The 15,411-nt window shown below is 41.4% G+C and overlaps 1 protein-coding gene across 1 annotated transcript in view; it reads right to left on the minus strand.

Moving 5' to 3' along the window:
• The window catches only part of GNPTAB (N-acetylglucosamine-1-phosphate transferase subunits alpha and beta), a 48,655-nt gene that overhangs the window by 11,374 nt on the left and 21,870 nt on the right, over window positions 1-15,411 (minus strand). The window contains exons 8-13 of the mRNA XM_063133371.1: window positions 7,724-7,885; window positions 6,956-7,135; window positions 5,448-5,618; window positions 4,613-4,736; window positions 3,116-3,319; window positions 212-1,347 (exon numbers count right to left, since the gene is read on the minus strand). Of these exons, the coding sequence (XP_062989441.1) occupies window positions 212-1,347; window positions 3,116-3,319; window positions 4,613-4,736; window positions 5,448-5,618; window positions 6,956-7,135; window positions 7,724-7,885 (1,977 nt within the window). The remainder of the gene's footprint in view (window positions 1-211; window positions 1,348-3,115; window positions 3,320-4,612; window positions 4,737-5,447; window positions 5,619-6,955; window positions 7,136-7,723; window positions 7,886-15,411) is intronic.

The following is a 15,411-nucleotide window of genomic DNA, read 5'->3' on the forward strand; positions in this document are numbered from 1 at the left end:
CAGAAGTAGGTCTCATTAAACACAATAGGGATTACAGCAGAGTACATATGTACTTATTTTAAAATTATTTCTAGTTCTCAACAGCTTCTATTATAACAAAATGTTCTCAGACTGATAAACAATAAAATAAATAATGAAAATATAAATTACAAATACATTTCAACAACAACGATCATCAAGTAAAAAGCCAGCTCTGAAACAGGATACTTACATCCAGAAGGTCTTGGAAATATTTATGTTTCTCCCATGGCAAAAAGCCTCGATAACTTCCAGTATAATACTGCAATTTCCTTCTTGGTAAAGCTTGACCTCCTGCAGCATCTTCCTTGGCAAGTGCTGGATTGGCCTCCACCTCGTCTTCCTTCCTGTCTGCCCTTTTCCCTTCCCGGATACCTTTTGACTTCTGAGTTTCTTTCTGCACAAGGGCATTCAGGGTTTTCTCCGAAGACGCGTACTTTTCGCCCACATTCTGGATTACAGGTGCAGATTTAGTTTTCACTGTAGAGGTGCGCCTTAGTGGAAAATGGCTATTAACCTTCATTGACACAAGAGGAGGTGCAAATCCCATGGGAGACGTTTTCTGCATTTCTTCTTCAACTTCTATTTTGCCATCGTTCTCATTTGGTAAAGGTTTCTGCCAAATCATGAACTTCTTCCCATTAATCAAGCCATCATGCACTTCCTTTTTCTTGATCTCCTGAGAATTGCTTACTGCTGCCTTTGTTGCTGCAGGCATCATTTCAAAGGGTCTCAGGAGAGTAGCCCTAGACAGATTGTACCCTTTCTGAGTGATGTCACCAATCATTAGCTGCAAATCTAGGTTCTGCAGAGCCAGCTTCACATCTTTGGGAAGGGCAGACATGTTCACAGCTCCAATAATTATGTCTTCAACCAGATTCTCGGTTGTGCCATTTGGGCGTTTTTTAATTTTTGGAAAGAGCTTTTCTTCAGGAATATCCTCAAATATAATTTCAGCTTCTGGCACTGAAGTTGTAGCTTTAACATCATCCTCAGGTTTCTGGGTGGAAGTTGTATTTGTTTTTGACTCCTCTCTTGTATCAACCTCCAGGGTTACCTGCATCTTAAACTCTTGATCATCTTTGCTTTGAAATGTAATATTAAAATGAATGACGGTTGCATTCATTCCACTGTGCATTATCAGGTGGATCGTCTTCCATTTGTTAGCAATGGAAGCGTGGCGGATTATTGGGCTATCACTATAAGCACCCTCAATTCCTTTCTTGGCTATTTCAGCAAAACTGAAATAAGGTAGATATTCGCCTTTCGGAATGACATAATGAGTCTGGTTCTTTTGAAGAGTCACTTTGTACAGCTCACCAAAGTGATCTGGAAGAACAGATAATTATTTTTTATTATTTACATGTTTTACCCTGCCCTTCTCCTAAGGAGCTATGGATGGTGCACATGGTTATATCCCCAGCCCATTTTATTCTCACAACAACCCTGTAAGGTAGGTTAGGCTGAGAGTATGGGACCCGCCCATGGTCACTCAGCAAATTCCATGGTTGAGCGGGATTTGAAAGAGTTCTGGTTGAACTCCCTACTGGGTCTCAGGAACTGCCACTCTGCAGTCACAGCTTTCATTTTAAAATTACATGTACAGCAATGGTCAGATAATATTTTCTAGCTTCTGATACCCAACTAAAGTAAATTGCCAGCTAACCACAAAAGACACATAAAAAAAGGTTTGTATAAAGTCCACCCTATCCCAGTGGTTCAAGGTGGATTGCTGGGAGATAGAACCATGTTCTCTGAAGGGCTCACCTAAAAAACTGACATATAAAAGTCATGATAAAACAAGAGGATTGGGGAGGGGAGGTCGGGGAATCTGCGTAATTTTGTATACAAATAACAAGGTAGCAGAGAAGCCCTGTCTGGCCTGTAAAAAGCTACTAAACGATGTTACTAAGTTGGACACAATGGTTCGGCTTGCATGACCAAAATAAGCCACTTGTTTAAATCATGGTGGATGGCGGGCCCCATTTGTCTGTCATCAGCCCAGCTGCTGTTTGTCATGTCAGTCGAGCCAGGATGGCATAGTTTTTTGGAGGGGGGAAACAACCCCCCGATAACCCATCAACAGCCTGGGTGGTGATTATGAAAATCGTGTCCCACACTGCGATTTAAATAAACCACTGTGGCTTAAGCAATGGTGGCTTATTTTCATCGTGCAAACCAGGAAGAAATTCTTAGGGTTTTTGACATTTGTGGTTTACTTGCCATGTCTCCATTTGCTTGAGGTCTGGCATACAGAGCTCTGGTGAAGTGGGATGCAAACTGAAGCCCTATTCAGGTGTTCAGCTGAACATGTGAGGGCTCAAGGGACCTGTTCAGATGACTCGCTAAGCCATGGCTAGGTCGCTATCCCTTCTGCAGCAAATGGTTGTATTTAAATCGTGGTTGTGGAGACACCGTGGTTAGGAATGGTTCATACCACCCGCTAAGTTATGTTCATACCACATGCTAAGCCATAATGTTTAGCTCAAAATGCTTAACCACTGTGGCGTAGCATGTCCTCTGAACTGGGTCACTGTGTGTTCAACTGGCATGGTCTGAACAGGAGTTCTACTTGTGTTTGCTTGAATGTGATCAGGAACACTGATAAGGCAGGCAGGGTCTGTGACCACGTGGTTGGGGTTAAGGAGGAAGAAGAGAAAGTTTTAGAGGAGCTTCTCTATATATCAGCCTTCCCCAACCTGGTGCCCTGAGGATGTTTTTCACTTCAACTCCCATCAGCCCCAGCCAGCATGGCCAACAGTCAGGAATGCTGAAAATTGTAATCCAAAACTTCTGGAGGGTCCCTGGTTGGTGAAAGCTGGTAGATACACACTAATATTGTAGTCCCCTGACCACTTCTCTCCTCTTTCCCAAAAGATGTACATTAAACACGCCTTTTACTGGACTAACTTGCATGTGAACTCATGCATTTATCACTGGGATTTCTTTGAAGCAAATGTGGTCAGAGTATAGGTAAATCTAACACGTTATATTCATAGATCCAGGCTGAATGAATGCACTTGATATACCTCAAACAAGACTGACGTATTCTACTTCAACACAGTAATCTACCTAACTATATACATATTAACCGTACCTTGTCCACAGTCACCAGCATCAAATCCACAAGAAAGGACGTTGCATGCCTGGTCACAGAATTTGTCAGCCAGCCATGAATTCGCACAACCCTGATTGCAGTAAGAAACTCCACTTATTCCTGCACCAAATTGCCATGGTGGGGCATTTCCCACACCAACACCAGCTCCACCACCACCACCATAACGGTTACCCACGCTGTTACCTAAAAGAGAAAAATGAAAGTAGTGCATCAAAACACAACTAAAATCTCAAGTGCACAAGTTAGATTTTTTTTAAAAAAGCAAACAACTGGTTAGCTGATGACAAATTTGATTTCTAAAATCTGATTCCAGCCTAGTTTTTCCATCGTGATCTGATTTTGTAAATTTAAAAATTAAAGGGCATTTTACACAGTAAGCCTAAAGATTCCTAAGGTTGTCAGAGAATTTTAAATGATTTCTGGAAAAAGTATGTATGTGCCAGAACTAAAAATATTTTCTTATCACTTTGCATCTTAGATATATATTGCAATATATTGTCCTGGCCTGACAACTAAAGGCTATAGCAATGATGCTGTGAGAAATTCACAAGAAACTTATCTGGGATGCTCCCATATATGGGTAGAGTAGCCTTCTTCAATCTGGCACCCTCCAGTTGTGTTGGACTACAACTCCCATAATTCCCAGCCAGCATGCGGTCCAAGTCATCTGGCAGGCACCAAGTAGGGGTAGAACAATACTGTGCCTAGTATATCTGTGGTGGAAGGATGCCAGCCTCCCAGGAACATCTGGCCCCTTTCACTGGCATGATACTAAGACACTGGTCTGGGGCAGGTCACAGTGGGATTTGAGCTGAGAGGAAACTCATGCACCACATCATATGCAAGGAAAAACAGAAAAGCCCAGGCCTAGTAAAAACATCTGCTAAAAATAGGGATTGGATATTAAAACTACCCTATGAGAAAGATAAACAAAATTAGGGGCAAAATTATGTGGATACTGACTGCTGAACCTTCATCACCTATGCAACTATCAATTCACATCTATCTGCGTCCAAATGATGGGAATGCTACATCCTACTGAAAGAGCTGAGCATGAGGCAAGATTGTCCCATGAAAACGAACAGCCCTCCTAAAGGGTCAGAAAAAGTGTGGTGAGTTTGTGCCTATGGCCACCCAAAAGGTTTACAAGAATGCATCCTGAAACGACAAACTCCTTCACATCTGCAAAATAATCTATCACGGTCCACACATTTCAGAAATGCAAAGAGGCAGGTTTAAGAACATAAGATGAGCCATGCTTGATCAGACAACGGTCCATGTAGTCCAGCATTCTGTTCACTCAATGACCAACCACCTGTTTACGGGAGACCCACAAACAGGACATGAGTCCAACAGCCCTCTTCCACCCATTTTCCCCAGCAACTGGTGTTCATGGCCATACTGCCTCTAACATCAGGAATTTGTCCAATCCCCTTTTAAAGCCACCCAAGACTTTCAAGATTTATGTCTTCCTACCAGCGCAATCGCCTCCATCCCAATCACACGCAGAGTTGTTACAGGCTTTATCACAGTAGCCATCTTTAATCCAAGAACCAGGACATCCTTCAGCACAGTTAGGCACAGGCCAAGTCAAATAAACCTGATAATGGAGACAAAAATACTTTGTTCTTAACAAACAAACAAAAATATTCATGCCTTTTTAACAAGCACATTTCAAACTCAACTCAGCAGAGCCAGCTGAAATGCAATTGTCAATAATTTCATGTTGACTCAGTAAGAAAATTGACCAGATGTTCTTGTGGACCAGAACAGTGATCTCTATTTGTTGCTCAACAATGTCAGTTATTAGATGAATGAACACAACTACTTTATACTAAACTAATCTGCTTAACATTTATCTGATCACCTGCATTTCCATTTACTTTAAACTGCTACATTAAAAGAAAATGGATTTGTGTCATATTAACGAAGGAGCAATGTAGACAATATCCCTTCTTTATTCAAATAAGTATCCCAGCATTTATTTCTTTTTTTAACCACACTGTCTGGGTGGTTTTAATCTGCAAAGGCACACAAAAGTGAAAGGGACTCATAAATGTTGAGGGCTTTTGATTTCTCAAATTCTACACGTTAGGGGTGCAATCCTACACATGTTTAAACAGAAAAAAACCCTCCTACAACTCCCAGCATTCCCAGCCAGCATGGGGAATGCTGGGGAGCATGGCTGGCTGGGAAATACTGGAAGTTGCAAGAGTCCACCCACCCACCCACCCCATCTAAACATGCATAGGATTACACACTAAACTATTTTGTGATGGCTTACCTTCGGAGTGACTATAGAGTGACTTACCTTTTGACCTTTGGAGTGACTATAGAAATCATCAGGCCAAACATCCTTCCCAAACATCACATCATCATTTAAATAAATGAACTTCTGGGACAGGCCTGCAATGTGGTGAATGTGGCTTTCAATGGCAGGGGAACTAAAGGTGGGCAGGTGACTCACATTCTGAAATATATCCTATAACATTAAAGAAAATGTTACTGAAACAAAAAGTTGTATGGTGAAAGGTTTTTAAAATAGCCATGCACCTTTCCAAACATTGTTTAGAGATGACTTTTAATTCTCCATTTCACATCCACTGTGGAACGACAACGGAGAAAGCTTTGTCCATATGCACTTGCCTGTAAATTTCTCATACCTATGCACACACACAATTTTTGACACATGTTGTGTGCAGACAATAATTTAAGCATGCTTGCCAACAACACAATGCAGAGCAAGAGAGTCGGGTTCTTCCAAACAAAAAGGAAGAAACTGCATCAGTTCTTCCAGGATATGTCCAACCCAGTTAATGGCTCCCAGTTCAATCATTCTCCAAACAAGCAGCAGACTTTCAGTCTTTAGCTTATGTAAACCAAAGTTTGCTGCAACATCCCAATCAGAAATGCTCGTCTATCCAGAATCACAAATCATAGTTTGAAGCAGGTTTCCAATTCCGAAGCAAGTACTAATCATAGTTTGCCAATTTGGACAACATGGCCAGTGTATGTTAGGATGAACGAATGAATGAATAAGTTTGCACAGTGGTAGAACAGCTACTGCTGTGTATAAAATGCCAGTATTTGCATGTCACACTAAACCATTGTTTCGCATAACATGAACGGTGAGCCTTGGGCTTGCATGCTTTTCCATCACCTCTCCGCTGGTCACACAGCCTATGAAAAGGGGTTTGGAAGTGTTCAGTTCTACACTTGGCTACCTGGTTTGCATGTCAAGCAGGTCAACAAACTATGGAGAGAGCTTCGGCTATTGGGCAGTATAAAAATGTAATAAATAAATAAATAAAATTAGCTGTGACTAAATGTCACATCATAACTGCTGGCTTGATCTAGATTCACTATAGTTAACGTTAACCACAATTTGTTGGTCTGGATGACACACAAACCCCCCCACACGGTTAAGCCAAAGTGGAAGAGAAAGCTACCAAACTTCTCCTTTCAGCCATGCGGGATGAGAGGAGAGAAGGGAGTCCCTGTGCATGTCACTGCAGCTCATTCCTCCTTGTTCAGGTTGCACTAAACTATGATTTATCCCTGGGTTGGCAACCTGGTGCCCTCTAATGTTTTGGACTACATCACCCTGTGTTTTGGACTACATCACCCTGTGTTTTGGACTACATGACACCAACTATTGGCCATGCTGGCTAAGGCTAACTAAAGTAGAAATCCAAAATAACTGGAGGGCACCGGGTAACCTACCCCTAGTTCAGTCAGTGTCCCCTCTAGTCAAATCGGGTATCAATGATTTATTTATTTAGCTCAATGGTGGAATGAATATTCAGAATTTTATTTTACCTGATGCGTTACTATAGTTATTCGAGGGTTATCCAAATTAAGCCAGGAAGGAATCTGTCCATTCGTGACTATGAAGATATGCCGCACCCACGGCGCATGCCTCTCTATTGATCGAAGTGAATATCGCAGCTCTTCGTTATCTTCAAAGCGGCTGGCCGAAATATCTTCGTCCTGTTTAGACTGATGGAAGATAGGGTGGCACAGATTATGCTCAGGAATGGCAAAGTAAGGATAGAGGCACATTTAACAACCCACATTATTCAATGATGACACCAAAGACTGCTTCTGCATGTCTTTGGTGTCATCACCAAGGAGAATTTTGCACACAGAAAATGTTGGGGTAGGAAGAAGCATGGCCAGAGTGATCAACGGACAAAGTGATTTTTGTCAGGCTGAGAAAAGAGTCCATAGGCATAGTGCAGAGCTCAACCAAGATGCACAAGAACACAGCGCACAATCTTTGAAACCAGATGGGTCATCCTAACATCTAGCCCACAGCTCTTCTGGTGGAGATCAAAAGGCTCATCTCATGTTAAAATCATTCTCTAGACCTGCATGTGTGTGCGCATATATGAGTGCATGCATGCATACAATTACTTTGGAAACCATTTCCAGAGCCAGACTACTTTATGCCATATGGAACGCAGTCTTCAAATGTATACCGGGTCTCTATATCGTATCATAAAATGTATTCCTCATCGCTAATTACTTAAATTTCATGAAACATTACCACAATTGCTTTCCCACACATGAAAAAATGTTGCCTACCTGGCTGATGGCACTGAGATCCCATAATAAATAAGCAGGATTAAGTGTCAATTCTTTTCCTTCTATGGTCATGTTCTTCTTAGCTTGCTGGTTCAGCTCTTGGAAACCTTTAGGGTCATTCAGTTGCAAGAGAGCTACACCAGCCTCCGAATAAAGCTGCAACTATGTAGAGAAAACATTATTTCAAGCAAGTCATGCAACCGCAAACAAAACATTCTCCCCTCCCTGCATGACTTCACAATATTCAACCATAACAATTAGCAGTGATAGGCAGAAAGGGTGAAATGAAATTGCCCTCATGAAGCCAAGCAAAACGATTTACTAGTAAAGGGTGAGCCCAAGAGGCAGCTTGGTGAAATGGTTACAATGTTGGACTAGGGAGGATCCAGGTTCAAAATGCCCTCAGCCTACCATCACTCGAACTAACTTACCTCAGAGGGCTGTTGTGAAGATAAAATGAGGGGGTGCGAATCATGCAATGCCTTGAGCAACTTGGGATGAAAGGTGGGACATAAATATAATAAATCAATGATAGACAGGAGGGACATTACTCAAATGAAGACCAATAACTGAACATTAATATATAATTTTATTGCATAATCCAGTGGTATTATTATTATTATTATTCCAGATTATCATTATTACCACATTTGTACCCTATCCTATCTCCAAGGAACTCTGGGTAGTATATGTGAGTTACTCCATTTTAATCCTCACAACCATCCTGTGAGACAGGTTAGGCTGAGTAAGAGTGAACAAGGAGAGAGAAATTCACACAGTGGGCTCATCTACACCAAGCAGGATATTCCACTATGAAAGTGGTATATAAAAGGCAGGAGCCACACTACTGCTTTATATTGGTATTGAAGTGCACTGCAGGATCTACACTACAGTTTTATAGTGGTACTGACGTGCACTGACAACCGTTGGGGCCCATGACACATCTACACCAAGCAGGCTATAACACTATGAAAGTGGTATATGGTATGTGTCACGGGCCCCAACAGTTGTCAGAGCACTTCAATACCGCTATAAAGCAGTCGTGTGGCTCCTGCCTTTTATAGTGGAATGTCCCACTTGGTGTAGATAAGCCCAAGGTCATCCCAGAGTTTCCAGATTGAGCAGAGATGTAAACCAGATTTCCCCAATGCAACACTCGATCCACTTCACCATACTGTCTCTCTTCAGAAAATGGGATTTCCCAACTTTCCCTAGAGAAAGACCAGTAGCAGTTTCCCTAGGGCAACCCTCTATATTTGGTAGGGAAATAGGTGAAACTGAACTATTAGAGAGAATCAGGTTTCAACACCCATCCTTTAACATTTGGCCAGAAAGAGAGCATTCAGACATAGCTTCAATAATAAGTTCTGTGGTACTGTGCTCCTTCCACCCCTTGTGCACTCAGATTCCTAACTTCTAGATTTGGTGAAACCATGGTTTGCTGTTACACCTGAACCATAATAGTTGGAGTGAGCCTCAAACCAGGATCGCAAATCAGTTTCATGCTGGTTTGCAATCCTGGTTTGGAAGGCTCATTCAAACCACGGTTTCCCAGTTCAGATGTTAACAAAAAACTATGGCTTGATTAGGAAGTTATAAAGTAAAAAAAAAAGAGAGAGAGAGAAGAAAGAGAGGGAGGCCACAGAGGGCGAGGGAGTGCATGAAAACAGAATTCATTCTCAATTCTCCAAAACATGCTTTGGAAGATTAGGAATGTTGTATCTGAATTCTTTACAGTATAATCCAAGGACTGTGAATCTGGACCTATATGTTTTATTTAAAAATAAATACATACTTCATGATGCTATTACCTCTAGTCTCCCAAAATGAGAACAACATTTAAACAGAATTTCGTTGTTAAGACATCCTGAAATTAAGTTTCCAAACAGTTGTTTGTTTAGCTATGTGTTTGCCAATGCACATTTTTAAGACGGCTTAAAGGATCTAGAAATCTGAGATACAAAAAGGCTCCAGAACTAATCCATTTGTGGGTCTTCTCTGCATCCTCAGCCAAGGTTGCCAATCCACTGCTAAGGTCATTTGTTACCGGGGAACCGTTTGATCTGCTTGCTATTTTTATTGCTTGCCACCAGTTATTTTAGATATCAGCTTTCATAATGGGCAAAACGAAAAGCGGTTTACACTAGGCGCTACATCCAACAGCAAACACGGCTTGCAAGGCAAGGAACGATCTGATATTTTGCACTCAAGGAAAGCAAATTTCAGATGACTTTATAACACCAAATTGTAAATGCTCAGAAAATCATAAATAATAGGAAAAACAAAAGTTAAATGGATTTTGAGATGAGATCGGAAAGCTTACTGATGTTTTGGATCATTAAGGTAGCCTTGGACTTGGCTGTTTGCTTCAGGCAAGTAAAACTAACCCCAGGCAAGCACCTGAGTAGCAAACTGTCCTCTTTGGGAAGCTGGATCAATTGCCCAGCTTCTCAGTAGATAGTGCTGCCCTGTTCAACAGCACCGAGATGAAAGTAAATGGGGACGGGATCCCCTATGCTATCTCCCAACCTTAAAGGGTGCTAAAAGCCCTTTAAAGTTAGAAGATACAGAAGCAGACCCACATCTAAAAATATGGCAATTGTGTGGGGGAAAGAAGAGAGCTGAGAGGTGCAGAGGGGTAGACAAATATCCCCTACATATATATTTGCAAGGCTGTGTTAATACCAGCTCACACTACCAGCACAAAATAAATGTTAAACTAGATACAGACATGTCCATCTTCTGGCATTCAAAGGATGATTACATACAGGAATACTTTTACATACAAAAAACAGTGCTGTACTGAATTGTTCATATGCACACATATGTGATACCTATATCAGAGACTGTGAAATTCCCGCTGAAAACAATTGAAAGTATCCTTTTCCTGCCAATGTTGTTCATGGCCTTTCTGCTGTCATTGTTCAGCAGTAGTTTGCCTTCATTGTGTGATCCTAGCCAATTAGGGATCATCTCCTAGTGAATGTGATGATGTCATGACACCAGGTAGCCAATCAGATTTAGCTACGTGGTGATGTCACTGGAAGCCAACAAAAGCCCTCATACTATTCTCAGTCAGAATGGTAGGGGTGGGTGGGGAGAGGAAACACGCCCCAACTGTGGAGACAACTGGGCTTGAAGCCCAGTTTTGTTGTGCCGTACTAGAAGCTTCTTTGTCTGCCCGCATGGGCAGCATCAGCCTGGTTGCCTCCGCAATGGAGATAAGCTCCTTTGTCCCCACACCCTTCCATGCAGAACTGGCAAATCACTTTGGTCCTCCCTTTTTTCACAGCACGTTGCTAAGAAAGGTGCCTCTCATACATTTTGGCTCAACTCTTACTCAAATCATTTAATGCTTCGTAGTCGAATATTGCCAGATTAAAAAGAAGTCACCACAAGAGCACCACGGTTAAATCAGCTTCAAGCCAGAACTTATGACTTGCATGACTAACCTTGCTCCCTCTCCTTTTAGACTTTTGTCCGGTTTACCCATCCCATCCCATAGCAAACATTAGCCCAGCTGTCACACTTGTGACATTTTAAGGCCGTCGTAGGTCTTAATTCACGCGCTACCCGATAGCTCTAAATCTGACTCATGAGGTCTGCCATTAGAAAAATCCGATAAATTTCAGCCCTTCCACAGCATCATCTGGACAAACCAGATGGGCGGCCTCGGTAGTAGTTGAGGCTGACATAGTTATACAGAGCAGCCAGCTCTCTCCAAAAATAATTGCTGTAGAAATGCTATGGATTGCAAAGCTGCCATCAGCAGCTAGACTCCTTTTTATTTAGGAGTACAACAATGTCATGCCGTCCCTTCCGTCATCTAATATATATTTATGCACTGATCGGCAGAAGTTTCCATTCCACCCAGAAAGACGATATTAAGGACGTGGGATTTCCACGCGTCTCATCTTCCCTTTCCCTGCCAGCGAAGGAAACGCAAAGTAGGTGGCATTTTTCCTGGATGGAACAAAGGTCAGCTTTTCCAAGTCTGAGTAAGTGAAGAGCCTGTAGGGATAAAGGACTACATCCAAAGTGGATCCCAAACTAAACAAACAAATATGGGCTGCCAAAGCAAAGGAGGGTGACAAAATGATGAAAACTGTAATAGAGGTTTATAAAAAAATGTGGATGGTGGGGGAGAAAGAAGGACATTTTCCTCCTCCTTCTAATACCAGAACTTTTAGTCACTGAAGGCAGTAGGTTCAGGACTGACAAAAGAAAGTCCTTCACATAATTCAACATAGGAAGAGCCCTGCTGGATCAGTCCTTTAGTCCACTGAGTCCAACATTCTGTTCACACAATGGCCAACCAGCTGCCTTTGGGAAACTCACCAGTAGGATGTGTATGCAACAGCACCCTCCCACCCATGCTCCCCAGCAACTGGTACACATAGGCTTACTGCCTCGGATATTGGAGGTAGCACAGAGCCATCAGGACTAGTAGCCATTGATAGCCTTTTTATCCTCCATTAATTTGTCTAATCCCTTTTTAAAGCCATCCAATTTGGTTATGGAATTTATCACCACAAGATGGCAATTAAGCTTAGATAGCTTTCAACATGCATAGGAAAGAAGGAATGGAAGGCATGTAAGAAATATTTTCTTTCATTCGTTTTTTCATTCATTGATTACTTTTTTTTTTACTGCCCCATAGCTGGAAGTCTCTAAGTGGTTTATAAAAATTAAAAACCATTAAAAACACATTATAAAAATTGCAAAAAGAAAAGCATTTACATAGAACTAAAGACAACATATAGTTAGAGGATCAAAGTATGAATTACAGAAAATATATGGCATGTAGCTCCGAAAGTCCTTTTTAATAATAATAATAATAATAATAATAATACCAACTTAAAAGTAAGCATTTGGGGTCTGATCCAGATCAAAACTGTAGTGGAAGGAGGGGAAGTTTCCCTCCACCGCCACAACCCTGACAAATACTGCCAGTCCACATACCCATAAGTACCACTAGGTATCTGTAATTGCTGATCATTGGACATATTATTATTATTTATTTATATAGCACCATCAATGTACATGGTGCTGTACAGAGTAAAACAGTAAATAGCAAGACCCTGCCACATAGGCTTACATTCTAATAAAATCATAATAAAACAATAAGGAGGGGAAGAGAATGCAAACAGGCACAGGGTAGGGTAAACAGGCATTGGGTAGGGTAAAACCAACAGTATAAAGTCAGAACAAAATCAAGTTTTAAAAGCTTTAGGAAAAAGAAAAGTTTTTAGCTGAGCTTTAAAAGCTGCGGTTGAACTTGTAGTTCTCAAATGTTCTGGAAGAGCGTTCCAGGCGTAAGGGGCAGCAGAAGAAAATGGACGAAGCCGAGCAAGGGAAGTAGAGACCCTTGGGCAGGCGAGAAACATGCCATCTTAGGGGTAATAGAAGTTGTAAATCAAAACATCTGGTGGGTACCAGGTTGCCTCTCTCTGGTCTACGTTGTGTAAACATTAATAGAGCTTTATTTTTTAAAAAAATTAACCCATGGTTCAAATCAACCCACAATCAACCACCAAGTGTGGATTAGCGAGTTGTGTGAACAACCCCATAATCTAGGAATATGCATATTCAGGAGGATATAGATACCTCAACAAAACAGGGCAGAATAACTCCAGAACTAATGTACAGTGCAATTAGAACCCTGAAACCAATATTATCTTAACTACAGAAAGGCTACCATTAAAATCCAGAACACAACCTCTAACACAACATGTACAACAGACTAGTATATTATGTGCATATTTAATAAAAAGGATGTAATCCCCAATGTTGTCTATAAATAATGTTATTGCCACAAGCTTCAGCTCTTGTGTTTTCAGGAAGAGCTATCACAAGTTATTAGAAACGAGTTAAATTTAGCTATGGAACAAAGGTTGTTGTCCCACGTATATTGCTCAGCTCCAGTCTCTTGTCACATATTTATTCTGTCAGCACTTAAAATTCAGCCCTACCTAACCAGGATCAAACATTTAACAAATTGTGGTTTTTAACAAAGAACACAGAAAACCTTTTTCAAATGCTAACCTATAACATGCAGAGTTATAAGCCAGATATGCAAGTTTGGACTCACTGCCATGGTTGAAAATGTTTGGCCAATGCTACGTTTCCCAATACCACTATACAAAATTTAGGAATGTGTCACTTCTACAGCCTAGCCTATGCAAGGTAAACATCTACATTTGTAGCAAAATGTAGATTTAAAATCCAGGCATCAAACTTTCTGGCCCAAAAAGGGCACAAGTTTGGAATATTTATTTATAGGTCACCTTGGTAAACCTTGGAGCCAAGCGTTCATATCGATTTGATTAGGGTGACACCTAGTGGCCAAGCGTTAATTCCTATGCAAAGTTATCCCCTTTCAACCATCTTACGAAATGGGAAATGCTACAAATTCTTTGTTCTAATGGAGGGGTGACAGGACCAACTCACACCCCTTATTCCAACCCATTTCTGCGCCTTTAACTATTTTACCAAAAGGGGGTCTTTCCTTACTGTTTCATCCAAAAACAACATTGTGCAATTTAAGCTGAACCATTTATCATTTAAATCACATGATTAATTCAACTAAGGGCACAATCCTATGGGTTGCACTCCCCATAGATAGAGGGCTCTGAGTTTGGAGCCCTTCGCTTCCGTCCCTCTGCTTAAAATACAAAGAGCAGCCAGACAGGCTTCTGCCCTTGTCTAGCTGACGTATCGCTCGACGGGCAGGGAGGGGACTTGACAGGCCATAGGACCCGCGACAACCAGGCCTCTTTCTTTCCACTCCACACACCCTAGCATGCCTCCTTTTCTCTCTCTCTGACTTCTTGTACAAGGTCATAGTTGTGTCCTTGAAAGAGCAGCTTTCTGAGGAGTCTGGAGGATGTGGGCAAGGGAAAATCCATGATGTCCTTCTCCGTGTTCTTAGTTCTGTTTATAGGCACAGAGGAGAAGATCCACAGCATCCTATGGCACTCCAGAGGGCCGCAGGATTACTCCTTAAGATTTCTTTAAACCAAGCAAAAGCCCTACTTGAAGAAAATAACAGAAGGCTCACTAATGTACTTTTTTTATTATATTACACTAAATATATCTTAGATTTAAATATTAGATATGTATTAAATATTTAATTATTAAACTCTATACTTTTCAAATTACACTACTGTAATTGCTACTGTATATTATAGTGGCCAAGTATACCTGCAGGTGAATCAGAGGGAAAGGAAGCAGCAGCCTGGATCCAGCTCCAGCTGAGAGCCCCCCCACCTCCCGCTACCAACTGAGGCCATCAGAGGGAAAGGAAGCAGCAGTCAGGCACCCCTCCATTGTGTTGGTTCTGTATGGATCCATGTGAGGGTATTAGAGGGAGGGGGGGAAGGAAGCAGCTGTCCTTCCACAGTGTCCATGACAAGCTGAACTTTGCAACTAAGAATGTAGTGCCTCAATTTGCTTTTTTTCCTCTTCCCTCCCAATCCCTTTTCCTTTTGTGTCATGTTTTTTAGACTGTAAATCTGTGGGCAGGAACTGCTTTAAGAATTGTTTTTGTAAGCCGCCTTGAGAGCCTTTTTTGGCTAAAGGATGGGATAAAAGTGCTAAAATAAATAAATATGATTTACATCCATTTTGAGACCAGAAGCAATTTTTTTCTCAAAGGCAGGCTCTACACTACTGCTTATAACGGTTTA

Source organism: Elgaria multicarinata, chromosome 9 (assembly GCF_023053635.1).
Source record: "Elgaria multicarinata webbii isolate HBS135686 ecotype San Diego chromosome 9, rElgMul1.1.pri, whole genome shotgun sequence".
Taxonomy (NCBI): Eukaryota; Metazoa; Chordata; class Lepidosauria; order Squamata; family Anguidae; genus Elgaria; species Elgaria multicarinata.